This window comes from Meles meles, chromosome 16 (assembly GCF_922984935.1).
Source record: "Meles meles chromosome 16, mMelMel3.1 paternal haplotype, whole genome shotgun sequence".
In the NCBI taxonomy this organism is placed as follows: Eukaryota; Metazoa; Chordata; class Mammalia; order Carnivora; family Mustelidae; genus Meles; species Meles meles.
Genome location: NC_060081.1, coordinates 82,423,464 through 82,449,346, shown reverse-complemented (window position 1 = coordinate 82,449,346; position 25,883 = coordinate 82,423,464). Strand labels below are relative to the sequence as shown.

General features: G+C 65.0%; 1 protein-coding gene across 6 annotated transcripts in view; it reads right to left on the bottom strand.

The window, feature by feature from the left end:
- Positions 1–25,883, bottom strand: part of RTEL1 (regulator of telomere elongation helicase 1) — a 28,994-nt gene that overhangs the window by 847 nt on the left and 2,264 nt on the right. For 5 of the 6 annotated variants that reach the window (XM_045980203.1, XM_045980204.1, XM_045980209.1 and 2 more), the window contains exons 3-33: positions 24,719–24,914; positions 24,332–24,425; positions 23,609–23,690; positions 23,340–23,400; positions 20,031–20,106; positions 19,271–19,355; positions 17,040–17,105; positions 16,101–16,251; positions 13,160–13,198; positions 12,993–13,071; positions 12,246–12,343; positions 11,654–11,709; positions 8,813–8,887; positions 8,607–8,688; positions 6,482–6,614; positions 6,262–6,375; positions 6,140–6,180; positions 5,924–6,009; positions 5,710–5,787; positions 5,242–5,319; positions 4,677–4,823; positions 4,483–4,598; positions 4,204–4,327; positions 3,966–4,113; positions 3,624–3,784; positions 3,000–3,098; positions 1,543–1,741; positions 1,238–1,378; positions 668–784; positions 285–518; positions 15–176 (exon numbers count right to left, since the gene is read on the bottom strand). In XM_045980203.1, the coding sequence (XP_045836159.1) occupies positions 15–176; positions 285–518; positions 668–784; positions 1,238–1,378; positions 1,543–1,741; positions 3,000–3,098; positions 3,624–3,784; positions 3,966–4,113; positions 4,204–4,327; positions 4,483–4,598; positions 4,677–4,823; positions 5,242–5,319; positions 5,710–5,787; positions 5,924–6,009; positions 6,140–6,180; positions 6,262–6,375; positions 6,482–6,614; positions 8,607–8,688; positions 8,813–8,887; positions 11,654–11,709; positions 12,246–12,343; positions 12,993–13,071; positions 13,160–13,198; positions 16,101–16,251; positions 17,040–17,105; positions 19,271–19,355; positions 20,031–20,106; positions 23,340–23,400; positions 23,609–23,690; positions 24,332–24,425; positions 24,719–24,914 (3,418 nt within the window). The remainder of the gene's footprint in view (positions 1–14; positions 177–284; positions 519–667; positions 785–1,237; positions 1,379–1,542; positions 1,742–2,999; positions 3,099–3,623; positions 3,785–3,965; positions 4,114–4,203; positions 4,328–4,482; positions 4,599–4,676; positions 4,824–5,241; positions 5,320–5,709; positions 5,788–5,923; positions 6,010–6,139; positions 6,181–6,261; positions 6,376–6,481; positions 6,615–8,606; positions 8,689–8,812; positions 8,888–11,653; positions 11,710–12,245; positions 12,344–12,992; positions 13,072–13,159; positions 13,199–16,100; positions 16,252–17,039; positions 17,106–19,270; positions 19,356–20,030; positions 20,107–23,339; positions 23,401–23,608; positions 23,691–24,331; positions 24,426–24,718; positions 24,915–25,883) is intronic. The other variant, XM_045980205.1, reaches the window with a different exon arrangement.

The following is a 25,883-nucleotide window of genomic DNA, read 5'->3' as shown; positions in this document are numbered from 1 at the left end:
CAACGCTCGCTTACCTGGCCTGGGAGCACCGTGGGCGACGTTGGGAGGCACAATGGGGCTCCCCTCCTGGGTGCCCGGCACCCCAGTACCTGTGCTCGCGGCAGCCGGGCCCATGAGGCCCGCGCACGTCTGCTGGAAACGGTGCTTGTGGTGGGGTCTCAGGAACATGCCAAACCCTGCACGGGGGGGGGGGGGGGGGGGGGGGGGGGTGTGCGTCAGGCTCAGCCCCGCCCCCAGCCCCCTCCCCCACCCCCTCCCGCCAAGTTCCTGCTGTGGCCACTTGCTCTGCAACAGGGGCACGTCCTCAGGCCGGGACGTTGTGAGCCCGGCCACCACAGCCACCACCTTCTCGAAGTCCCCATCCTGTTTGTACGTGGCCAGTGCCGCCAGGAGCCGGCTGCAGCCTGCGGCCCCCAGGGCCTTCCGGACATCTGCCAAGTAGGCGCGCACAGCGGGCTGGCCTTGCTTCTCTGCCCCGGGGGCTCTAGGCCCCCCCTCTGGACAGCTGCTGGGGTCTCCTGGTGAGGAGGTAAGAGGTCTTGGACCACGCCAGGGGTCTGGGGCCCCAGAGAGCTCCACGGGCATCCTGGGAACCCCTGCAGAACCAGTGTGCCCCCGCCCCCCCAACGAGGGTCTTCAGTTCTGTTTCTGGTTCAGGGGCTGGTACCTGAGGGGGCTGGCCTGGGGAGCAGGTGGGGCCTGCCTTGGTTCAGGTGCTGTCCAGGGTCCAGCTGCCCCACTGCACCCTGAGCCAGGGTCAGCTTGGAGTCACACTCCTTCTCTCCTGAAGGCACACAGACACACAAGGAGCTAACCAGCTGGTCCCCGAGGGTCTGGAGTGCTCCCCGGGGAGAAGGCGGGTCTGTCCAAGGGAAGACTGAGACCCACGATCGTCCTCAGACCACAGCAGCGGGACCCAGACCAGAGCCAGCTGCTGGGAGGAGGTTGGCAGACACACACCCCAGTGGACACAGAGCCCAGAAAGGAGACAGGTGACTCTCAGGCTGGACGGTCACCTCCTGGGGGCCAAGGGGTCTAAGCCAGGTCCCCATGACCCCTGTCTTTGAGAAAGTCCCTGCTCAGGGGTCAGCCACTGAATGGGGACAGGAGCTCCCAGGCTCTAGAGGTGCCGGGCCCAGTGAGCTTGTGAGACTCGCAAGGGGCTGGGACTGGGCCGCACATGCTGGGGGGTGGGGGGGGACGGCTCTCGGGGGATGGGTTTGAGGGCCCGGCTCACCGCTGGGGGTCTGCGCCGCCGGGGCCCACAGCCTCTGAGGAAGGCTGCGCTCAGGCCCGGAGCAACAGCCGCGGCCCGTCCGTTGGAGGCACAGCTCCTCAAATCGCTGCTTGTGGTGCGGCCGCACGAACTGGTAGAAGCCTGCGGGGGGGGGGGGGGGGGAGTCTGGGCCTGCGGGCTCCACCGTGCTGAGCTGGGGGGTCTGTATCCTGGGCCACCCGCCCCCACCTTCTCTAGGGAGCAGGGACCACCACGGACCCTGGCGCCCACCCCCCCAACAGCTGCGGTGCTGCCCCCCAGGGCACCTCGGAGCAGGCTGTGCTTCTCGGGGTCCTCAGCAAGGAGTGGGCTGAGGCAGGCCAGCAAGGCCTCCAGGTCGTCAGAGCCCTTGTAGTCCCGCAGGGCCCTGGTGAAGGTGTCGAAGCCGGCCGGGCTCAGTGCCTGCTTCATGGCCACCATGAACAGCTTGGCTCTGCCTGTCTGCGTACTGGCGGCCGGGCCCTCCTGTGGGACACAGGACAGATGGCCCATCGGGCGGGGCTGCGGAGAAGGATGTCCCGGTTCTGGGGCCCCGCTGGGAGGCCAGGGATGGCGGCGGCGGCGGAGATGGCGGCGGCGGCGGAACACAGCCACGCCCCTCAGGGAGCAGCAGAGGCCGAGTGTGGACCTGCCCCCCAGGCCTGGGCCTCCACTCCTCTGCCAAGACCCCTGCGCCCACACGGCAGTCGGCCCCGGCTCGGGGGCAGTCAGCTCCCAGAAAGGGGTACTCGGTGACTACGGGGGCCTTCACACATCCCTGAGCCTCCTTGTGCGGCACATCTCCGACCCTGACGCGGGACCCTCAGCAAGGAAGCCCGGAAAACAGGAAGGAGGGATCCCGGCCCGACACCAAGGCTCCTGGCACCCTGCCCACTTCCCGACAGCAGCAGAGCCCCTCCCGGCCCTGCCCAGTCCTTCCCAGAAGCCAAGAAACACGGACAAAGCAAATGGTGCGCGGGGCTTTCCAGAGCTTTCCCGGCTCGCACTAACTCACCGGCGCTTCAGTGCTTTCCTCCGAGGCTGGCTGGGAAGCAGACCCTCCCCACAGCGGGGCATGTCAGCACCCACCCATGAGCGCTGATGCGGGGGAGCTGGCCCGGCCCCAGGCCCCACACCAAACCCGCCTAAGGGCCAGGGCCTGACCTCTGTCTGCTGGACGTAGGCACGCCACCCAAAAAGCACTCTCCCGGGAAAGCAGCACCAAATGCAAGGCCTGAAGCTGAGCACAAGCGTGTGGGCCTCAAAAGCACGGGAGCCCTCACAGCTCGGGGACACGCTGTGGCGCCCGGCAAGGTGAAGGAGGTCAGACAGGGCAGTGCTCCCGGGCTGGGCACAGGCTGCTGCTGAGAGCTCCACGGGGCTCTGAAACGCTCCCCAAGCAAACGGAGTTGAAAGACAGACTTGGAGCCTGGCACGGAGCCGCCCAGATGCCGGGAGCAGCAGGAGACACACAGCCTGAGCCCAGGGGCGGAAGGAGGTCCCGGGAGCCTCCGGGACAGGCTCGTCCAGAAGAGAGGAGGCTGACAAGGCGGTCATTTGCACGTTCCAGCCAGAGGCGGGAGCGGTGCAGGCCTCCGGGAGCAAGGGCACGGGGCCTCACTGCGCCCCAGGAAGGAAGCGAGGAGGACCCTTGCCACACGCCCCAGGGCCAGCGCGGGGAACCAGGCAGCCTGGGGCTCCCGCCCCCCACCCCGTCCCCCACGTGTGCTGCTGTGTCCCGTACCTGGCGGCCACCGACCACCCTGATCTTCCTCCTCCCTGCTCTCTGTTCCTGGGCAGGCCTCTTCGTGCAGGGGACGCGCGCAGCGGAGAGGTCTTGTGCCTGAGGGTGACACACTGTGGTTCCGGCCATGCCCTCCAAGCCCCCAGAACCCCCAGGACACCGCAGGGGTCCACAGCTGGGGAGAAGGGCCCTCTCCCGAGTCAGCACCACCAGCCCCTCTCGCGGGCCGCGGGCTCAGGCGCCAGCTGTTACCAGGGACAGGAGGGTGTGGACGGCCGGGGGGGGGGGGGCTACACCTCCTGCTGAGGCTGGGCTCACCCCAAGGCCCAGGGCGCAGGGAGGGATAGGGAGGCGCCCAGCAGCAAGCAGGGTGCAGGGAGCTTTAGGTCCGGCCAGAGCAAAGGCTCCGGCTGAGCAGCTGTGTCCCCCGACAGCTCAGGGTCCCAGAAAGGGCTGGTCTCTGGTGCGGCAGGAGCCGGACAGCGCCGGCCCCCGTCACGTCCCGAAGAGCCCACGGAGCCGCGTAGGGGGGCCCCAGCTGAGGGCCAGGGGCAGGGCAGGCGCGCAGCGTGGCCAGGAGGTGGCAGACTTGGGGGGCTGTGCCCGTCTCTGGAGCCCCCGCACCTCCTCCTCCCCAGCGGAGGCCTCGTCCGCAGGTCCCCCGGCCCGCTGCTCGCTGCGCTCTAGGGCGGCCAGCAGTCCCACAGGCCTGGGCTGCGTGAGGCCCGGCGCCCGCTCGTACTCCACACACAGGCTGCTCTCGGCGTCCTCCGCGGCGGGCGATCCTGCACGAGCACAGGCATCAGCAGGAGAGCCCATGGCAGGGGGCGTGGGTCAAGTCAGCCCCCCCCCCCCCGCCCCCGCCGCCAGCAGCACTCGGGCTCAGCCAGGCTCTCTGGTCATCGGGCCACGAGTGCCACCAGCCCCGGGGCCCCCGCCCCGCCACGTCACCCCGGGCACACACACCCGTGGGTCTCCGCCTCAGGCTGGGGACATGCACGTCCAGACTCTTGGCTTTCCTGGTGGAGAGGGGGCCAGGCGACACGGCCACTGTGACAGCACCTTGTCCCTCATCCAGACGCGGGGCAGCAAGCAGTGCAGCTGGCACGGGCACCTGCAGGGGCACGGGGAGGGGAGGGTCCCGCACAGACCCTTCCCCCGGGGAGGGCACGAGCATATGGCCAGCTGGGCGTTAGGAACTCACTGTTTTCTGAGCAGCACGGAAGAACTGGGCCACGTCCCGAATGATGTGGCCAAAACTGTCGTACACCTTGACGTGGGGGCGCACCCAGGCAGGCAGCTGGGCCCTGGCGTCCGGCTGGGCGAACCTGGCCAGGAGCGGCTGTCAGCTTGGGAGCGCCGCCCGCCACCCCCCACCCCCAGCCCAGGCCCAGACCCAGCTGCGCCAAGGGAAGGATCAGCGCCCGGCGGGTGCCGAGAGGCCGCAGGGCAGGGGTCCCGTGCGAGCTGGGGAGAGCCACACCTGTGGTCACAAAGGAAGATGGCCCCGTAGTCATGGCGATGCCGGATCACCCGCCCGATGGCCTGATTCACGGCCCTGAACGCCTGCTGCCGGTACCACTCGTGCCCCGAGAGGAGCTGTCGTGGGGGGAGGGTTGGGTCAAGAGGCCTCCGGTCCCGCCCGCCCACCCCCACGTAAGCCTATGGGCCCCTCACCTGGCCTCCAGGCCCACCAAGGCTCTTCAGCTCGTCCAGGAACTGCATCTTGAGAACCACCCGGGGGTCCATGCGTGGAGGGTAGGGCAGGCCCGTGACAATCACACCTCGGCCATTCACGTCCGCAAAGTCCAGGCCCTCGCTGGCCTGGGGGGGCAGTGGGCACTCTTTTCCCCATCTGCCCAAGCCCGGAGCCTCGGGGGCACAGGCACCCCCAAGTGGGCAGGGAGAGGGAAGCCTCCCACCCTGGGCCAAACCCTCCGTGGGACTCGCAGCCCCCAGGGCCTCTCACTCGCAGGAGCCCCTGCCGTCCTTCCCACCCGCAGCCGGAGAGGGGTGCTCCCTCCCAATGCCGAGAGCCGCTGCTTGGGGACGACTGCCCAGCGAGGGACGAGAGGGCTACACTGTCCTGACACAGGCTCGCTGGACTGGGGGCCCCGGGGAGAGGGTCAGACTGGCCCATCTCACCATGTCGCAGCCCCCGGGTCACGCACTGCGAGCTTCCCCCCAACATAGGCACCCGACGGGCCAGTGAGTGCAGGACCCAGACCCTTGGCAGCCTCACCTTCCCCCGGCACACGGCCAGGAAAGAGGCCCCGCTGGACCCAGGAGCAGCGACTTGTTTGTAGTAGGCGTCCACCACCTGGACGAAGAGACCAGTCAGCTCCTTCCATTTGCGGGAGCGAGACCCCACGTCTCACCCCCCGAGATGAAAGGCTGTCGGGCTGGGAGGTGGGCCAGCAGGGTTCCAGCAGCTTCCTCATGGCACAGGTTCCCAGGCTGACCCAGAGCCTGCTCAATGTTTCCCAGAAAGCATGGGGGTCCCAGGGCTGGGGAGCAAGGGAAGGGGGAGCCTTGCTTCGGTGTTGGCCCCTCAGACACAAGGGCCTGCGGTCATCACCCCCACGCTCAAACTTCCTGAAAGGACACAGGTCAGGTCCATGTAAGCCTAGCGCTCGCCAGAGCCGCTGGTCAGGGACAGTGGCCAGCCCAGGAGAGCCACGAGGGGCCGTGGAGCCCCGACTGCTCGGACCTCTGAGAAGCTGCCTTTGCTCCTCGGCTCCACAAACACGGGCTTCAGGGCCTCCAGCTTCCTGGCAAAGTCATGGGCCTGTGCGAAGAGATGGGCAAAGGGACGGCCGTCACACCTGTTACTCCCCAGGGCCCGGCATGTACCCTAGCCCTGCCAGACCCCTGGCTGCTTGGGGCTCCCCTCCGACCCCAGGACACACGGAAGGGGGACGCACCCGCCAGAACTCCAGGCTTTTCTCCATGACGGGGTAGGAAGGGAAGAAGACCAGGAGCCCATGCGGGACCACGCGGGCGATGTTGCCTGGAAGGGCCGTGGCTCTGCTCAGCCGGTGTGCACAGGGGCCACCCATGGTTCCCAACAGGGAGCCCCAGACACCCCAGAATGGGGTGGGAGCCCAAGATGGAGCTCAGGGCTTTCCACGGGCACTCACCTAGCGCCTTACCCAGGGAGGACAAGCACGCATCTGAAAACCTGCGCAAAGCCAAGAGCCGACGGTCACAAGGGCCCTGGCAAGTGGCCACCGCCGGCCCACCTCATCCACCAGGCCCCTACCGTCTGTCAAAGGCAGAACTCAGCTGGGCTCCGTCGGGTCCTTTGGGGACAATCCCCACCCAGATCTGCTGTTTGCTGATGACGTGTGGGTTCTCCAGGCAGATGGGGAAAGGGCTGGGAGTAGCAGGGCGGCCCCTGTGAGGTCCTGAGCCCCAGGATCCTCAAGCCGAGGCTGGCCTTGGGACCCCCCCACCCCCGCAGGGCCTCTGGAAGCCCTTACATCTGCATCTCCAGAGCCAAGGAGGGCACAGGGGCCAGCGTGCCGCTGGTGAGGATGACGGAGCGGACGCCCTGGCGGACCAGCTCTTGCATGCTGCGGCCGGCACTGAGACACCAGTAGCTCAGAACCTTCCCTGTGGGGCGCGCGGGAGGCTGAGCTGGCCACGCGGGGCCCTGCCTGAGCCTTGAGCTGAGTGCCCCAGGCGTGCTGGGAGTGGAAGCAGATCCAGAGCGGGCACCCAGGGGCAGACACGGGCGCCACCTCTAGCAAGGACAGCCAGCCCCAACCCAGACTTGCACAGAGACGGACACGTGGCTGGGGGCACAAAGGACAGGCACGGTGGCTGCCATCACAGGCCACTGGCCGAAGGACACGAGAAGAAAGCAGAACCCAACTCCTGCTCGCCAAAGAGGCAGCAGGAGCCCACGCTCGCCTGGAGGCAGGTGCCAGCAACGGCGTCATCATCCACGTTCACCGAAAGCCTGTCTCCTACTGGCTTCCAGCAGGTTCTGGAAGCTTAGGGCATCACGAGAGCACGAGCAGAACGACTTCAAACAGGGGCCTGAAGTCCAGGCTAGCTCATGGGGCAGCAGGAACACTTGCGCTAAAGAGCAAACCACTTTCTGGGGCTAGAAAAACCTTTTCCACCTCCGGGTCGGGATCGGCCCCGTGACAGGGAAGGCGGTGGGGGCTGGGAGTGGCCCTACTCCGTGCAAGGCCCGGGGACAGCACTCCCCACGCTCACGCACATCCTAGCTTCTCGGTAAGGTCAGCAAGGAACCAACTTCCTAAAAAACGCCCAGCCCAGGGAGCGGCTATTTCTGAGAACTTACATGCTCTCTGAGCTGCCCAGAACACGGGACGCCCCACCCCACTTGGCCTTGGTACCTACACACCCTGCCTGTGTCTGCGTTCCACGGAGAGAGAACTCGGATGTAGGGAGAGGCCTCGGGTGCTGGCACGAACCGCTTCCTGTGACCTCACGACTAACGAGGGATGGGTGCACTGGCCTCCCCGGCTCTCACGGAAGCTACTTCCTGCTCTGAGAGGCCAGGTGACCCACCAAGGTCACACTGTGAGCCTCCCTGGTTGGCGCTGGCCTTGCCCATGTTCCCAGCCCTGCTCTTCCTGTGCAAGGGCATGGCTCCACGAGGGACTGCGGTCGGCAGGTCTAGAAGGGGCATGTGGATGGGGCTGGGGTTCGGCCTGGAACGCAGGCAGGGCTGGGCCACCAGGGCCACTGTCAGGACAAGAGGCACAGCTGACCTTAGGACCCAAGGCCTGACTTGTATCCTGCAAATCCCACTCAAGTTGCAGGGCGCCCGGGTGGCGCAGTGGGTTAAGCCTCTGGCTCCAGCTCAGGTCGTGATCTCAGGGTCCTGGGATCGAGCCCTGCATTGGACTCTCTGCTCAGTGCCCTTCTCTCTCTGCCTCTGCCTGCCTCTCTGCCTGCTTGTGATCTCTGTCTGTCAAATAAATAAAATCTTAAAAAAAAAAAAAAATCTCCAAGTTGCAATGGGTGCTGAACTCTGCCGGGGGTGGCCAGGACGCTCGCCAGGGCTGGAAGCCATGGGGACAGACACCTTGGCCGGGAGAGACCAGCGACACCGAAGGCCACAGGATGTCTGCACAGAGCCCACCCTCCTGTGTCACAAGCAGCCCCAGCTCTAGGACATGCAGAAGCCGGTAAGACCAACAACATGGAGAGCACGTGTGGGGCGAGGCCTGACCTCACGGGGGGCCAAGAGAACCGGCACCGCGGGAACTTGGGGGCCGTCAGACGCGATCGTGGGGCCCGAACCCGCCCATCCCGGGCCTGCCGGGTGGGATAGCACTCAAGCAGGACACCGGTGACGAGAACGTGCCCAGGCCCCCGTGGGCAGGCCCCACGTGCGGGGGACGACCGCAGCCCAGCTCGGCAGCCTCCCAGCACGTGAGCCCGGGCAGGCTCTGGCCATCGGCCCACACCGCTCTGTCTCCAAGGGCCCTGGCGAGGCGTGAGCTAGAAGGTCACTCGGAGCAGGTGCACTCAGGGCAGGGCCTGGAGATGCGCAGCGAGACATGCGGCTGCACTGAGGCGGCGTGGGGAGGGGGTTCCTTCCTCCCCCCACAAAGGGCACCGGACCTTGCTTTCTGGCTGCCGTGGTGTTCCAGGCCTCTGACCGCTGAGCCTTCCTCTGGTGCCCGGCATCAGGGTGGATATGTACCTGGAGGGACAGAACAGACAAGTACCCTGAGACCCAGCCCAGGAATCCCACGTCCTGGGGGCAGCCCCCACCCTGCAGGAATCAGGCCCGTGCCCAGAGCTCCTGCCCGGGAGGCAGCCCCTACCTTGTAGGACTGAGAGACCCCAGGCCCCACCATGGAACCGGGCCCGCCCTCAGCGGGGTCTGCAGTAAACACAATCTGGAAAGCAGGTGTGGGGGACAATGTCAGCAGGACACAATGGAGGCCACCACTCCTGCCATGTGGTCCCCACACAAAGGAGATGGCCGCTCAGGGAGTGCTAACCCCCTGCCCCAGCCCTGAGCGGCCCGCACCCTCTTGGTGGGGAGCAGCTCACATCTGCCTGTCCCCTCCCCCTTCCCTGCAGGTGCCCTCCGCAGCAGCCGATCCACATGCTCTCAGGGGGTGCAGCCCAGGGCAGTCGGGGGCCAGGGGAAGGACCTAGTTCACCCCCACAAGCAAAAGGATAAAAGTGACCCCAAACTCAGGTAACTGGAGCCGTGCCCTCACGCGGGGCAGCGAGCTGCGAACACGCAGCTGCTGGGGACAGGCCGCCTGGGGAGCACGGGCGCCGCACATGGCAGACACCCTCGTGCTCTTAGAACCCCCAGGAGCAGGCGACGGACCTTCAGAACCAAGGAGAAAACCAAGTCAGCACCCTCGGTGACCAACAGAAAAATCAGGAGGGGTGGCCCGTCCTGCCCGATGCCCGGGCTCGCGGTGGGGCCGTGCCAGCAGCCTGAGGACACCGTCTTCTTGCCGGAGCCTGCTCAGCAGGGGGGCGGGTCCCACGCCATCCTGCGGCACCAGTCCCGTCCCTCCCACAGCCTCCAGCCCGGGTCAGCTGCAAACGCCCGTTCTCAGGCTCCCTTGCAACGCGAATGTGGGGAGACGCCAGGCTTCAGCCTGGCAGCCCCTCGCGCATTCACCACAGCCCACTGACCCCCTGAGGTCCCGGGCTGGCCCAGGGCACCCACCTTGCCCCAAAGCCAGCTGTGGGGACTGCCCCCCGCAGGAGGAGACACGGCAGAGTGAGACGCAGGCCCACAGGCAGCACCAGGCGGCCATGGACACTGAGCCATCTGCCAGACCTGCCCAGGGCAGCTGCCAAAGGAAAGGCCTAACGCACGGGGTAAGGGGCACTCGGCCCCAGAGCACAAACAGGCACTCCGGGCGGGGAGGGCCAGGGGCCTGACTGCCAGGAGCTGCAGACGGGGGCGGGGGCCAGAGACCCGACAGTCACAAAGGGCTGTGGCTCCAGGCAGCAGCAGTCTGGGGTGCCTGCTGTCCCCTCACAGGAGTGCTGGGAGGATGCCAAGGCAGAGCCTGGCACTTCAGGGACAAGGCCAGCCCTCACATCACACTCAAGGGCACGGACCCCCCGCGCTCAATCACAGCACTGGCAGGGTCTCGCCAGGTCTGCGGGACACATCCCCTGGGCTGCGGGGTCGCCCCCTCCTGATCTCCAGCGTCGCGCCGTACAGACACAGGGCGGCTGCCACAAACGAGGCCGTGCCCAGACCCAGGGCCCTCCTGCCCTCTGAGCCCTCACACAGCAAGGGGCACCCTGGGTGCTGGGGCCTCCCCAGCCAGGCCCTGCAGCATGACCGCTAGTGCCCGGATGGCAGTCACTCACACCACACGGCACGGCCTCCCGTGTCGTGCTTTCACTGAGGGCCTCTGGCCACCAAAAGTCCTCTTCCAAAAGGCCTAGCAAGGCGAGAGAGGGCCCTCAGCTGGCCTGGCAGCCACCCAACTGAGGGAAACAGAGCCTGGCTCGTCCACTTGAACCAAGGAGATGGCTCAGCTAGGCCCGAGGACGGCTGGACACAGGTCAGCACACCGGGGGGGCAGGAAGCAGCCATGTCCATAGACCCTGAGGTGTGTCCTGTCCCCACTGGTTGCCTGGCCAGGGAAAGAGATGGTTTGCATGTGGCAGGAGGGGCTCAGCGAGCCCTGGGGGCTGCCCCCCACCCCAAAGTGGATCCCAGAGGACACGCTGATCACGCCTGCCAACTCTGAACGCCAGGCCCATGGGCCCCACCTGGGTTCACAGGCATTGCCCAACGCACTCACCCTAGAAGTCTGAATGCATCTCTGCGTGGGCAGGCCCAGGGACCAGATACGGGGTTGGGCAGACAGAGCCTATGCCCTTTCATTCTCTAACAGGCCCACGCTTTGACTTTCCTCTAAAAAGCTGGTTCAAGAAAGAACTTGAGGGAGGGGCACCTGGGTGGCTCAGTGGGTTAAAGCCTCTGCCTTCGGCTCAGGTCATGATCCCAGCGTCCTGGGATCGAGCCCCACATCGGGCTCTCTGCTCAGTGGAGAGCATGCTTCCCTTCCTCTATCTCTCTGCCTGCCTCTCTGCCTACTTGTGATCTCTGTCTAATAAATAAAATCTTTAAAAAAAAAAAAAAAAAAGAAAGAACTTGAGGGAGTGTCTGGGTGGCCTCGTTGGTTAAGTGTCTGCCTTCGGCTCAGATGATGATCTTAGAGTCCCAGGACTGAGCCCCGGATCTGGCTCCCTGCTGAGTGGGGTGGGGTGTCTGCTTTTCCCTCTGCCCCTCCCCCTGCTCCCTCGCTCTCTCTAACAAATAAATAAAAGATTAAGAAAAAAAAGGAAGAACTAGAAGAAATAAGTTGTGAGAAAATGACGGCAGGTGGCAGGTCGCAGACACTGAGCCTGTATGAAAACCAGGGGACTCTGCCAGGCCCTCGTCCCACCTGCCCCTGAGCACCTGCCCCGGACGGGACTGACCAGAACAGCCATGCATGGCGTCGCCCCCAGGGCCCAGCAGTGGGCCTTCAGGGCCAGAGGAAACACGCGTCAGGGGCCGTTGATTCAAAGCCTAGTCTTGTCCCGCCAAGGCTGAATCAGTAACAGCTCCAGGATGACAAAGCGCCCCTTAGCTACCGTCAGGAAAGGCGACGCGGCACGTTTGCTACCTGGATGATATCCGAGAGCTTCTGCAGGCCTGCCGTGCTGGTGAACGGCCCCGCACCTGTGGGAGCAGCAGCCGCTGGCCATCCCACACCCCCGCCACAGGAGCCACCAGACCCCCCCACCTTCAGGACCCGCGAGCAAGCTCAGCCTCAACCCCGTGTTGGTGTGGGGCGCGCCCTCGGGGGTCAGTGGGATGAGAAAGAGAGGCTCTGTGGTCAGGCAGGGCTGGAGGACAGCCAGGCTGGTCAGAGATGAGAACGAGGCCCACCCAGCAGAGGGGGGCCGCAGGGCAGCCTCAGGGTGGAGACACGGTGGGGGAGGGGGGCGGTGAGGAGAGAAGCTGGTGGGTCCCGTGGCCCACGAGCCCGCCACGTCCCCACTGCTCTTCCTTGAAAGGGGCTGACCAGGAAACAGAAAAGCCGGGCTGAGCTTCATAAAACACGCCCGTCCAACGGCACGGTGGCCCAGACGTCGCAGTCAGAAAAGGAGCTCCGGGGTGACATTCCCCCGGAGCTGTGGCAGGCTACGGGCCTAGGTCAAGGCCCCGTGTGGGGGCCAGTGCAGCGGCAGCGGCAGGGCAGGCTGGGGCCTCACGTCCTGCCAGGTGCTGGATGATCTGGTCCAGGGAGTCGAGGATGCAGCCTTTCGTCTGAAGCGTTATCTGGGCCTCGGCAAACAGCTCGAAGATGTAGCTGTGGAGGAGGGAGGCTCAGGCAGGGCCCCGGGCTAGGCTCAGGAGCCACTGACAGCCAGCGGCCTCTGAAGCTGCCTTCCCTCAGATGCCTGAGCGGAGCCCTCTCCAGGCCAAACCCAGAGGGGAGGGAGGCCTGTGCCCTCGGGAGCCCTGAGTGCAGAGGAAAAGGCAAGTCCTGCCGTCTGGGCCTTGGAAGCGTGGGTGGGGCTGGCCGAGGAGCCTGGCTCATCTGTGAAGCCAGTGGGAGGCTCTGAGCACAGCGCGGCCGACCGGCCTGGGAAGAAGGCAGGCAGCAGTGCTCCAGCACATTCTAGAACATTCCGTGCCTCCAGAACCCAAGCCCGGATCAGAGCGACCACCAACCCCAGGACATGATCCCTTGTCTACCTTTGCGAGACACACCCAGCTGCCCTGTGCCCTGGTCAGAGCCCTCCCGGTCCACAGAGGCGGCAAGGGGTGGCTGGCAGAGCGGGGGGCGGCCGGGCCAGTAGCCAGGCCTGCGCACACAGCACCCCCGAGGCTCCCCAGACAACCTGGCGCACAGACGGTAACCCCTCGCGGGCCGCCGAAACCCACCCAGACCTCACAGGCGTGGGGGCGGGGCAGGTGGCCCACGAGGAGAGCCTGGCACACCCACTCTCCTTTACCTCCCTGGCTTGGTGACGCCGCTGTGGTTCCCCGGCAGCTCAACAGCATCGATGGCCCCCTCCAGGCGCAGCAGGATCGCTGCAGGGCAAGGTGTCGGTCAGGCGTGCCCCCCCCCAGCTGTGGCGTCAGGTGTGGCCGCCAGCTGTGGGGGAGGGGCAGCACTCACTCTTGAGCTTTGCGATGTCTTGCAGCTCCAAGTGCAGCCCTGGGGGAGCAGCAGAGGCACAGTCACGGCTACTTCCAGCCATGGGGCCCCAAAGAGCAGGAATCTGTTCCGCCAAGTGGCCGTGGCACAGAGACGGCCGCGGACAAGCGCGGGGCTGAGACCCCACAGCCCAAACGCCGGCCAGCAACAGCAGTGCGAGCGCAGGGACACGCTGTGGGCACGCTCACGTGTGGGGACACACTCCCTGGCCTGGTTCACCGGAGACCCAGGACAACGACTGAGCCAGCAACAAACAAGGGTCCCTGTGCCCACATGGTGGGTTCTCGAGAGAACACCTCCCAGGAGACGAGACCAGGACTCCCTGGAGATGTGGCTGGTGGCCAGGATGGGACAGGAAGTGTGGGAGTGAGTGAGCAGCATCCCGACGCCCCATCAGCGCCTGGTGGGACCACGGGAATGGCTGAGGAAGGGACCCTTGAGCTCAGCGATGACGAGGCTTACGGGGGACCGACGCCGTCGTCTGTTTTAAATGCAAGCACACCGACGACATTAAGAACTACTCTCCTCCTGAGGCGAACAGGGACAGACCACAGTCAGGATTGAATTCAAACTCCCAAACCAGAAAACCGGAAACATGTCCCGCCTCCACCCAGCCTTTCCTGTAGTAACGGCGCCGCCAAGCAACAGCTGCGGCGAAGAGCGTCTTAGAAAACTGTCCCTCCCGGTCACCGGCGTGACACGGTTGGCGCACCACCGCCTGGCCTTCCCCCGCACGGAGCACGGTGACATTCCCGCGGACCCGGCAAGAACCAGACCCAGCCTCCTCACGGGAAGACGCGCCACCCCTCGGCCTGGCCTGTGACGAGAGGCCTCGGAGAAGCCGCGCCGTTCTCCATCTTCCGCCACGGGGGCCACTCAGCGTGGCCCTGCCGCCCGCCGGCCGTGCGGGCCGCCTCCCGGGGCCACCTCGTGCCTCCGCGCGCACTGACCACTGGGCCGTCTACTCTGAAGAAGCGTCTCTTCCTGGCTTTCGTCTCTTTCTAACTGGGTTGTCTTCTCGAGTGGTAGGAGTTTCTGCATATATTTTGGATACAAAGCCCTCATCAGACCCACGACCCACCAGAAACCCCTGCCGCAGCGGGGTGTGAGAACGTGCTGTCCGTGCGCTCTCCTCCCAAATCCCAGAGCCGCCCCCCCAGCACACCCGGGAGGAAAGCAGACACCTCCCAACCAAGGCACATTCCACAGAAGGCTTCACCGACCGTCCCCCAAGCCGTGGAGGTTATCAAGAACAGGCAAGGTGCGACACTCTGACCAGCACGGGCTGCGGAGGGTGGCTTGCGCCCTGGGGTGTCCTGGGACAGAACGAGGACATCACACCCACCAGGACCGCCACTTCCAAGCCCAAGTACGCATTCCTCAAACAACCGGAAAAAACGTTCCATTTCACTTCTGAGAGAAAAGCACATCAAAACCGCACTGAGAGCCGTTTCCATCTGCGAGACGGGCACATGAGCACAGGCCAAGGTCACACCCTGCTGGCCAGGCCGCCCAGCCACCACACAGGCCAGGCTCAGCAACCCAGCCGCACGCTTCCCAGCTGCCCCCAGCCCCGATTCCCGGAACGGACCCAGGGCTGCGTCCGCCCCGGGTCACTCGGAGAGCCCTGCTGGTAATCACAGAACGCCGGAAACGACCCAGTATCCCACAGACGGACCCAGGCCCCCACGGCAGGGAGGCGGCAGCTGAGGAGAGGGGAGCTTCTGTATGGGGGGGGGCTCTGCAGGACGCATGAGGAATGAACACAGCCAAGTGTCGTGCACATACAAGGGACCGCATGGCCCCGTGTGCGGCAGAGAGGAGTAAACGAAACGTGCTTGTGTCCGCTCCTTCGGAGGGAAACAGAGCCCAGCAAGGACAAACCAGGACCTAGCAAGACGCTTCCCTCAGGTATCTCGACGTCCAGAACCACAGTCGCGTGTCAGACACCCAAGGGCAACCCACTAATAAAGTCAACAAGAAGCAGTGCGGGGTAAGAAAGGACCCTAAAATGACCACACGGCCGCAGCGGGGGTGGGGGACAACCAAGGACACCGCAGCACCGTCTTCTGACCAGCTCAGACTCAGGCCACGAAGGCACCACCACGCAGCTCCGGGAGCAAGCTTTCCTTCCTCACGGTGGGCATCTGCTCTCTGGAAAACTGCGGAACCTTCCAGGACCCAACCGACAGGTGAGACGACGAGGAATTCTCACTGGAGACGCCGATGAGACTGGGGAGGGAGTGAGCGCGAGACGCGTGGCTCTGGACAGCGCGGGAGCGAGCGTGGGAGCTGTGGTGCTGCCCATGCGGGCGGTCACTCCCATGCTGTGCAGGTGAGCAAGCCAGATCCCGCCGGCTTCAGCAATGAGAGGCATCCAGACGTGAGACTCATCACCTTGCAATCGTTAAATCAGGGAGGAACCGCTCACGGATGCCACAGGCTTCTTAGGAATTACCAACGGAAGCAGTAACTTCACAGCCGAAGAATCTGGCGGTCATCACTTCACAGGGGGATCAAAGTGGGCAGCAAAGCAGGGGTCCCCTCCACACTGAGCAGGGAGCCCGGCGCGGGGCTCGATCCCAGCATCCTGGCAGCATGGCCTGAGCTGAAGGCAGCTGCTTAACTGACTGAGCCGCCCGGGTGCCCCTGCTTCTCGTTTGTATGGTAAAGTCTGTACCGACTGGAAAACCGACTGGAAAGCACAGAAAGGTCTTAAGAAAATGCTGCATTGGCTGGGTGGCACCTACTTCCTGGTCTGTGAAGCCCCAAGAAAACTCGGAAAGAAGTCCATACTGTCCCCAAACGATGACCTGAAGGGCGGGCCCTGGGAAGACTCTGGCCTCCAGGACCCCTGAGAGCACCTTGCGGCCCGTCTCTCCGTTCCCACCTGTACGCTCACCTGGGTCGGCAGCCGCGCTGAACTCCACGTGGAGCTCGCCCTGCTGGGCTGCCTTGGTCTGCTCCTCCAGAACCTGGTCTAGGACATCCAGTCCCGAAGCCAAATCATGCGGGGTCAGGTCAAAGGACGCCGTCTCCTCGCACATCTTCTCCTGGGAGTCCAAGCACATCCATCAGGCTATGGCCAAACGGGGGCAGGGACCCGGGGACCCAGGAAGCCGAGGTGGGGGTAGGGTGCAGGCTGCTGGAAGCCCCATCCCACGGTCCCTACGGCCAGGTCACACACTGGTCCAAAGACAGCCAAACCACCACACCAATGTTTGAAATTTCGTAACTGGAAAATTCCCATTCAGGACAGAAATTTCTGGGGGCGCCTGGCTGGGTCCGTCAGAGAAGCACACGACCCTTGATCTTGGGGTCATGAGTTTGAGCCCTAAGCTGGGTGTGGAGATGACTAAAAAAAATAAACTTTAAAAAAATCTAGAGATTTCTGGCTTTTCTCAAAAGTCAGACATGGCCCACTAGACCCATGGTACCATCCCCCCTGCTAACAAGCGCCTGGAGCCAAGTGGAGGCCTGAGGGCGGCCGCTGCTGTCCCGGGACACTAGGCTCCAGAGCACACAAGTGGCCTTCCTCCCCTGCCCTGCTCAAGAGCAGCCATTCCTGGAAACACAGGCCCCGAGCAGAGACCATAGCAAGGCGGTGGACGGGCAGAGGTAACAGGGAGGGACCGGCTGTGGTCACCAGGGGGCAAGCATCAGGTTAGGCGGCCAGCAAGGGACAAAGAGAACGAGACCAAGCAGGGCCCGTGAGAGTTGGGTGGCAACGGCCACAGGGCTGTCCAGCACATCCTGGCAGGCCTTGGACAGAAAGGTCTGCACTGCTCTGTGCAGGGACACAGGGGAGGGGAGGTGGCGGAAAGACCACCTGGACACTCACCACATTGTGAGCTTCGTCAAAAATCACAACTGTCCCCTTCAGGTCAAGGCCCTGGGCTCGGCGACTCTGCAGCACGAGGGAGGACAGGGGCTGGGAGAGGCTCGAGGCCGGCAGGGAAGCCCCCGCAGGCCTGCCCGGACCTCCCCACCCACTGAGCCGGACGCCAGGGGTCCCTTCCGGCGACACGCAGCACAAGGCATTGGGCGCGTGACCCACACCATGCAGCCACACAGCCACAGAATGGAGGAGGCCCGAGCAGGGCTTGGGCTGCTGCTGACTTGGGGCGGACCTGGGTGGGGTCAAGGCCAGTATCTCTTTACTTCAGAGGCTTCTGCCATCCGATTCTCATAAAAATAGAGCGTCCGTTTTAAGTGTGCAGTTGGGTCTTGACAGATGCGAGCACTGCGGGCTCGGCACGCGGGAGAGTAGACCCGCTCCCCTCCCCCTACCCGAGGGCTCTGACCATCCTTGTGAGTGGGGGTCAGGTCTGCCTTTCCTGGGCTGTCCTGGAAACAGAGTCAGGCAGCAGGGCTCATCTGACGGCCCATGGGCAGTGTGTTCTGAGACCCACGTGTGTCATTGACATGTGGTCACAGCCCAGCCCTCCTCACGGCTCGTGGCGCTGTTTCGGGGACGCCCGCTGCTGAAGGACGGGCTTTTCCTGGTGTGGACCCCAGGCAGCAAGGCTCTGGCCTAGTTGCTCCCCTCGGGTGTGCGACCAGAGCGGCCCCCCCACCACACACCGTGAGCGGAGGAGCCCGGCATGGCCCTGTGTCCTTGGCGGACACTGGTCACCGGACTACTTCCGGACACTCTGGTGGGAGCACAAGGCCACCCCCTATGGTTTTAACCTGCATTTTCTCCAGACCAGCTGTGCATTCTCCGTGCATAGGCTGACTTGGCCGCCCCAGCTACCTGCCTCTGGGATGGCTGGCCGAGTGACGGAAACGCCACCCAGACTCGGGCGCAGTCCACAGCACCACGAAAACTCTCCCTTTGTGATTTGCTACCATTTTCTTAATTTTCCACTTCTTCTAGGAGTCAAGGCTTTCGATTGTGGCGAACTCCAACGTGGAGCTCTGTGTGGCCGGTGTGCGGTGTGTGTGGGCAAGAGCCGGGCCCGCCTCCCTGCTCCGTCCTGGAGGAGCTCTGTGCGTCCGGCTCTTCCATCCGGCTTGTGCAGGACCAGGGAACTGCTGAAATTCATTCTCTTCCAAACAGACATCCGATTCCAGCGCCAATTTTTAGAGAAAAAAGTCCCAAACCTTTCCTTTTCCCGCTGAAATACCTAAGCAAGCCTGCCGAAAACCAGCTGCCACCGTGCGGGCGTGTCTCGGTGGTACTGCCGTGCGACCCTGGCCAGCAGCCTGGTCACCGCAGCCCGTCCTGGAGCCCCCATCTCCGGCCTCCGTCACGGCTGCCTCGCCCCCTTCCACCCTCTGCCATTCCAGGTCAGCCAGACAATCGCCTTGTCAGGCCCAGGGCACCTATGCCGGGGTGGGGCCGGCCAGTCGCCGGGGCGCCCCACGCTCTGAGCAGGGTCCGGACCGCTTTGGAGCCTCCCTCACCCGTGGCCACCCTCCGCTTCCCCCTGCTCTCTCCATGGCCCCTGAAGGCCGCCCCCTCGGAGACAAGCCCGATCTGGGGCACCCACCCCAGCCCCCGTGCTCTGCCCCTCTCCCCTCCCGCCACCGAGCACCAGCACCACCCACGCTGGCTAACTGCCCGCACCACGGTCGTGCTGGAACGGTAAGGACCGGGCGGCGAGCCGTCCACCCTGTTGCGGCAACACGAAGGCCAAGCCGCCGCACACATGGGGCGCGAGGCCCGCACTGGAGCAAGAGGGCTGCGAGGACGGGTGGGCACGTGCATCTCGAGAGACGGCTGCAAGGGAGGCTGGGACCACACGCTCAGGGCTGCCTCACCGGGCCCACCTGGGACGAGACAAGCCGAGCCGCCAGGACAAGGCCAGGGACGGGCCTCGGATGCAGCCACCGGGCGGCCTCACTCCACCAGCCCGCCCGCTCCCACAGAGCTCGGAACGGCAGACCCACGGCCCCACGCTGGCGACAGCGGCCCCCAGACCGGGGAGGGAGGCAGAGGCCTCGCACACACACCTGCAGCTCTGCAGGTCTCTCAGACACTGACCCACTGAGGCTCTGGCAGTCCGGCACGAGCCCAGGGATGCCACTGGCACCAGCAATCGTCAGCGGCCGGGGCCAAGACCTCACCTTGGCGTCCAACAAGTAGTTGTACGGCGTGAAGATGATGTCGGCGTGCTGCTTCAGGTTCCGAGAAAGGTAGTACGGGCACAGGCTGTGGAGGGGAGGGAGGCTCATGTTGGAGCCACGAGGGAGGTCCAGGCCCTCGGGGGGCTCCCGCCGGGCGGCGGCCAGGCTGCACGCCGTGCCTCCCACAGGCAAGCAAGAGGCAGGAGCCCAGTGCTGCACGGGGGCTCAGACGGGAGCCGGGGCCTGGGGACTGCAGGAGGGCTCACTGCGTTACGGTTCACGCCACCAGTTTTCAACCATGGCAGCGGGTCACCTGTTAAAAAATCAACGCAAACAAAAAACCCCAGTCCTATTCCCAGGTAGAGAGCGCGGCAATCAGAAAGAAAACGCTCAGTCCTATCTGAGCACAGCCCGAAGCCCTGAAGCCATAAGAGATCGACACAAAGATCGGAAAAGCAAGCGGGTTCTGTGGAAACCAGACGAGTAGAGAAGCTCAGCACCGTGCCCACTGGCTGATGGAAGCCGGAGCAAGTCCGTCAGGAGGCCGGGGCTCCCCGTCGGCACTGTGGTCACCTGGGCAGCAGGGACAGCTTCCCTGCTGCCCCGGTATTCAAAACCACTATTTTCACACCAAACAACCATTAATTTTACGATTAGTCAAGGGAGCAAAGCAAAGGAAGTGGCGTGCCCGGCTTCGTCGTGGCAGAACCTGTTCTAGAAGGATGGACGGGCGGCTGCTGTCTGGCCGCAGGGGTCTTACCTATGCTTATTCCCACTTCTGACCAGGTCCTCGATGTCTAGGATGGTGGTAGCTAGCTCCTGCTCCAGGCTCTTCTCTGAGGACACAGGCAAGAACAAAGACGTGTCCTCAGGCCCAATGAGTCCCCGCAGACCCCAGAGGGACACGCAGGCGGTGACTGTCCCTCTGGGCAGGACTAGGGCATCCAACCACCTAGGGACTCACCAGACAGAATTCCTGCCCTGAGAGTCTGAGTGACCTTGGAAGGGCCCCAGACCTGAAGTAACCCTCCGGGGGCCCAGCACTCTACCTCGAGAGGGAGCTGCTGGCCTGAGACCGAGCAGTAACAGGACAGGGGACCCTGGGGGACTGGAGGGGGGTGCGCAGCCCCTCAGCCTGTCTCTAGATGCCCTCAAGGCTGTGCCTGGAAGCATCTGTCCTATAATGCAGCTTCGGTCTGGCCACAATTGGTTTTCTCTCTTCGCTTCCCCCCCAGAGGTCAACGGTGTAGGAACACAGATCTGAGGCAGGCCTGAGGGAGGTGGGAGGCCCCGAAGCAGAACCCGCTCGATGCCTGACAGACCCATGATGGCCACCCAAGAGAAGCGCGACTCCCGGCCGGCTGCGCAGGTGGCCTGGGCCAGAAAGGAGCCGAGACGGGGCCCCGGGAACCCCCGGAAGAGCCACCTTCACCCAGCCCCTCAGGAGCCCACGCCCAGGCTGGGAGGCCCAGGGCAGCCTCCTGTGGAAACTGGCTCCTGGCTCTTGGCCCCACTGTGGCCGGTACTGGGCCCAGCCCTTCACCGCAGAGGCTAGAACACACCTCGGCGGTGACCTTGGTGGTGACCGAACCCAAGATGCCCCCTAGGGACAGCAGGGAGAGAAGAGCTGTGCGCCCAACAGCGCGGCAGCAACAGAGGAGCCTGCCCGTGGGCTCTGCAGCAGGACAGCCTGGGACGCAGCCGCCTTCCTGGAAGGGAGGGGGGCAGCAGGAAGGGGCCGGCAGGGGCTGCAGAGGGGGGCATGGTGAAGGGGTTGCAGCCAGGGCTGACTCCAGGACACAGAGGCTGTAGCAGGGAGCAAGGCCCTTCGCCTGCTCCCCCAGGCAGAACCAAGCGGAACGCTGGCTCTGACCTTTCTCCCTCCTCCCCCATGTTCCTCTCCTCCTCTCAGACCCCTTCTGGAGTCTGCTCACTCCCCCCAAAGGCTGGGCAGCTGCTGGCGTTGCCCCCACACATCCCATGGCAGGGGGCAGAGGAGGCGACGACCAGCAAAGACACGCGGGAGACCTCGGGCAGCGCACGCTGCAGGAGCGCAAGCAGAGCAGCCAGGCTGGGGACGGGGGCGGGGGGGGGGGGGGGGGGGGGGGGACATGAAGGGTGGAGCCGGCTGCGAGGCTTGGCACCTTCGCTACCTTCGCTTTGCCCCGTGCTTTGCCACGTGCACGGGGCGCAGCAGGGGGAGGGTCTGCAGCCCAGGAGGCCAGCACTTGCCTGCTCCGGCCCTGCCTCCCCTGTGGGCCGGAAGTGCCCTCAGTTCCCACCCCTCCCCCCACCCGTTCCATCCCCCACCAGACAAGATAAGAGATGCTGCGGGTGAGGACAGTGCAGGTGAGGACAGTCCGAGAGCAGGGCGGGAAGCGGGGCGGGAAGCGGGGCGGTGCTGTGAACAGAGCCGAGCCACAGAGCACTGTGGAAAGGGGACAGAGCAGTTCCCACCAAGTGTTGCTCAGAGGCTCCGGGACGGGGTGCACAGGATTCCTGCAACCCACCTGTCTGTCAAGAACGTGGACAGAAGCAGCCACAATGGGGCAAAAAGTCACGACTCCACAGAGCACCACAGGCGCGACCCGAAGGCCTATGCTACAGGGGGACCGGGCTGGGAGGGCCGTGGACATGAGGAAGACAGACGGCGGACGGAGCACGGGGGGGAAACACCTTGGAGCCATCCTGACACCCACAGGCCTCACACAAACAGAGCAAAGCAGAGCAACTCAGCCAGCAGCCTCCCGGAGCGGGGCACGGGCCACCACCAGGCCACAGCGGTTGGCGACTGCCCTCGTGCAGGGTCACTGCGGGCCAGGCCGGTCCCCGGTGCTTCCCAGGTACTCGTCACTGCTGTGCCGAGGGTTCCCGGTGCCACCAGACCAAACTACACAGCCAGCAAGAAGGCGGTGAGCAGTGAGCTCCAGGGACAGGGCCCAGGATGCCTACTGCTGGGAGGTGAGAGCGTCCCAGGCTCACTGGGAGCAGACACGGCCCTGGCACGCCGGGCACCCCGGACCCCAGCATTAGGGCCCTGTGAGTGCCCTAGGACCTCTGTCGCTCCTGTGCCAGGATCTGAGTCCCAGCCCTGAGGCAAGGAACAGGGAACCCCGACCCCACCAAAGCACAAGGCCTGAGCCATAGAGCCCTGACTGTGCTAGGAGGCATAGAGGCCACAGCCCAGAGAAACTCCCCACGGGGCCTCTGGCTCCAGCAGACCTTCAGACGCGGGGGCAGCCGGCGATGGAAAAGCAAGGTCTGACAGATGTGGAGGCGAGGGGCCAGCCCTCCACTCAGGAATCAAGGGCCGTGGGCACCTGTGGCCACACACATCAAGCTACACCAGGCCCAGCTGTCGTCACAACCTGGCCGGTCACTTCAGCCACCTCCAGGAGAGGCTGTCCTCCCACAGCACCAAAGGCTGGCGGACTGCCTGGACTCAGGGACAGCCACACCCATGCTGTGCCCTGTCACACCCCAAAGACACATGGCAAATCAATAAAAGGAAAGGCCTGTGGACGGGTCAGCTTCCAGAACCCCCTCCCGGCTCTCTGCCCCAGAACAGGCTGAGACCACGTGTGAAATGCTGTCTCCCGGGAAGCTCACCAGACGCCCAGCGCCAAGGGCGTCTGCTGGGGCCGGTCACGTGGGCACCCGGGCTGGCGGGCGCCCAAATCCCAGACTCACAGCACAGACGAGCTGCTCAGCGTCAACCCCGTTGCTGGCACAGACAGTTTAGGCCCGGAGAGCCCCTCCTCTCAGGACGGAGAATCCCCGAAATCCACGCTCCCAGACAGCGGTGAGGCTAGCCCGGCCGGGAGGCCCTCCGGGACGGCAGCCTTCCCTGCCCTGGCCTTTCTGCACATAATCTGCCGCGGGTCCACAGTCCGGGGACGGCGCCCAGCACCACCGCACCTCACCCCTCACCTTGCTGAACCAGTGGGGCCGGTCTGGAGCCCCAGGCAGAGAGCCAGCAGCCACGAGGCCTCGGAAGCAGCACACGCTCTAAGCCCACCTGGCGGCACGCGGACCAACCAGCAGGAGTGGCTTCCCCGGATCCCCTTACCTTCCACGTTGTTGTAGAAATGACAGGAACGACTGGCGACCTTCTTTCGGCACAAGTGAATCTGGGACATAAAAGAAGCAGCCCCAGCTAGCATGGTGGGCAAGGAAGGGCAGAGCGCTGGGCCAGCCAGGGGACATGCCAGCGGTGCTGCCCGGCATGCGGGGACTGTGCCCTGCTCCAGCCCCCACCTGCTCTTCCCCAGGCCCTCCCCAGGGGACAGGGGCAAGGGCTCTGAAAGAACCAGAGAGAACGGCGTGCGCCCCAGAAACCTGCATGTGGCTGCTCTCCTGCTTCTTCACCTCGGGGTGGATGCACAGCTGCTCCCGGGAGCCCAGCACGCACACCCTAGGCCTGGCAGAACACAGACCATGGGGTCCGGGAACCCAGCACGCACACCCGAGGCCTGGGGTCCGGGAACCAGGGAGCAAGAGCCCCGGAGCCATCCAGCCGCATGAACATGGGTGTGTGGGACCCACAGGGAGTGCTGGGAGACGGGGCTCACACCTGCACCAGGTAGCCAGAGGGAGGGGCCACGGCCACAGCGGGCCCCAGGCTTGAGAGGCGCTTCCTCCACTGCATGGCCTGGCCTGAGCAAAGCGACGGGGTGGGGGGAATGGGCAGACGGGAGGCGACCACGCTGACTCCGTGCCCCCCATACGGGAGGCTGGCGCAGGCCCCCAGGACTCCTACAGCTCCGCCGGGCTCCAGGATGAGGCAGCGCCTCCTCTCCCCTCACACGCCCGCCACATGGACCCACGTCGCCTTCCAGGGGCACGGGGCGCTAAGCCGAGGTCGGCGCACCGGCGGGGAGGGCTTTCTCCGCAGCGCGGGTGGCACAGACAGCCGGACCCAATGCGGCGGGGCCGCCTGCAGCGGAGCACAGGGGGCTCTGGGGTCCAGAGGGGGCTCCAGGCGGAACGCCACCATCAGACCAGCCCGTCAAGGCCAGCCCCCCATAAGTCAGAGGCAGGGGTGAGCGGCGCCTGACCCACCGGTAGGAGGTGTTCCGAAGCTCGCCGATGGCCTGCGTGAGCTGCGAGTGGGTCCTGGAAGCATAGACGATCTTCGGGATGTCCGCGTAGCAAGCTGCCCGGACACAAGGAAGCAGCAGGGGTCACGGCACCACGGACGGCCCTCTGGTGGGCTGTGGACCCGGGGGCACTCGGCTCACTCAGCCCGGTCCCCGGGAGCGAGCTCAGGGCCTTTCTGCGGAGTTCTAGTTCGGCCACAGGGCTCTGCCCTCAGGCTCACAGCCCCCACTGAGGAAGAACCTCGGGGCTGCCACGCCCCTCGCGGAGCTCTGCGCCAGAGCCTCACCGGCCCCCTCTATTCTTTTGCTGTCTCTCTGGGGAGGCCCCGAGGGGTGAAGGGAGCCTCACCTGGGGTGTCTCCATCTGAAGCGGCAGCCCCCCAGGACGACAAGGTGTGATCGAGGAAGAGCTCCCCGGGCGCCCTCTCAGTGATCCTGCGGGCCGAAATGGCGTCACGGAGGTGCTCCCGCCAGGCCAGCGCGCTGCAGAGCAGACACAGCGTCTTCCCCGTGCCGGTGGGGCTCTCCAGGATGCCGTTGACCTTCTGAATGGGGGCAGCAACGAGGTCACGGGGAAGCAGGGAGAAGCACTGCAGAGCGCACGGCCCACCGAGACGAGGCCGGCCGCCCGACAGTGGGACAGCTCCGTTCAGGCTGAGCCCACCCGACGGGCAAAAGGCCTGCGGAACGGCTGGCAACGGGACACGCTTCCACCCTCACCCGAAAGCCAGCGGCTGTGGGTTAATTCAGCACCGGATCGCGAACGAGGTGCACAGCCTTACTCAAAACTCAGCAGTATTTCTCAGCCTACTGCGAGCTGACCAGCCAGAAGGCTGCCAGCACGGTGCTGCTCTGTAACGTGGGACACGAAGTTCCGCCGAGCGGAACCTGATGACCTACGTGCACCTCACGCGGGAGCCTGAGCAGCAAGCCTGGGGAGACACAGGGGCGAACCGGCCAAACTGTGCCGCCGGCTCCCAGGAACGGGCACCAGGCTCCTCCCTGCAGGAGTCCAGTCTGGGCGCACAGGGCAGCCGGGAGCCCCGCTGCAGAGTCAGCCCGCGGGGGCCGGGAGCTTGATCAGGGCACGAGACAACGCGCTAAAGAAGCTGCAGAGAGCCACCTGCCCTCCTGCCTTCCGGCACGTTCCTGAGCGTTACACGCCTTCCAAAATGAGGATTAGGCACGGGCTATCCCTCCGCGTGCAAACACTACTTCCGGACGCCCAAACAGCTGGCTGCCCCCCCAACTCGGCCTCAGCTCAAATGCAACCTCCTCAGAGAGACCCTCCAGGTGCTCCCAGGCCTACGGCCCCCAACTCTTGTTCAGCGCAAGAACTGTCTTTTTCTACGTGTCTGTCATCTCTCCTAGAACGCTGCGTCATCTGTGACCAGTCCTGTGTCCGGAAGGAGGCCTGTGACCCCACGGGGCTGAGCCCGAGTGAGCAGACCTAGTCCCGGGAGGACTCTGCGGAAGCTCTGCCCACGCAGACCCACGCCCAGGCCCGGAGGCCG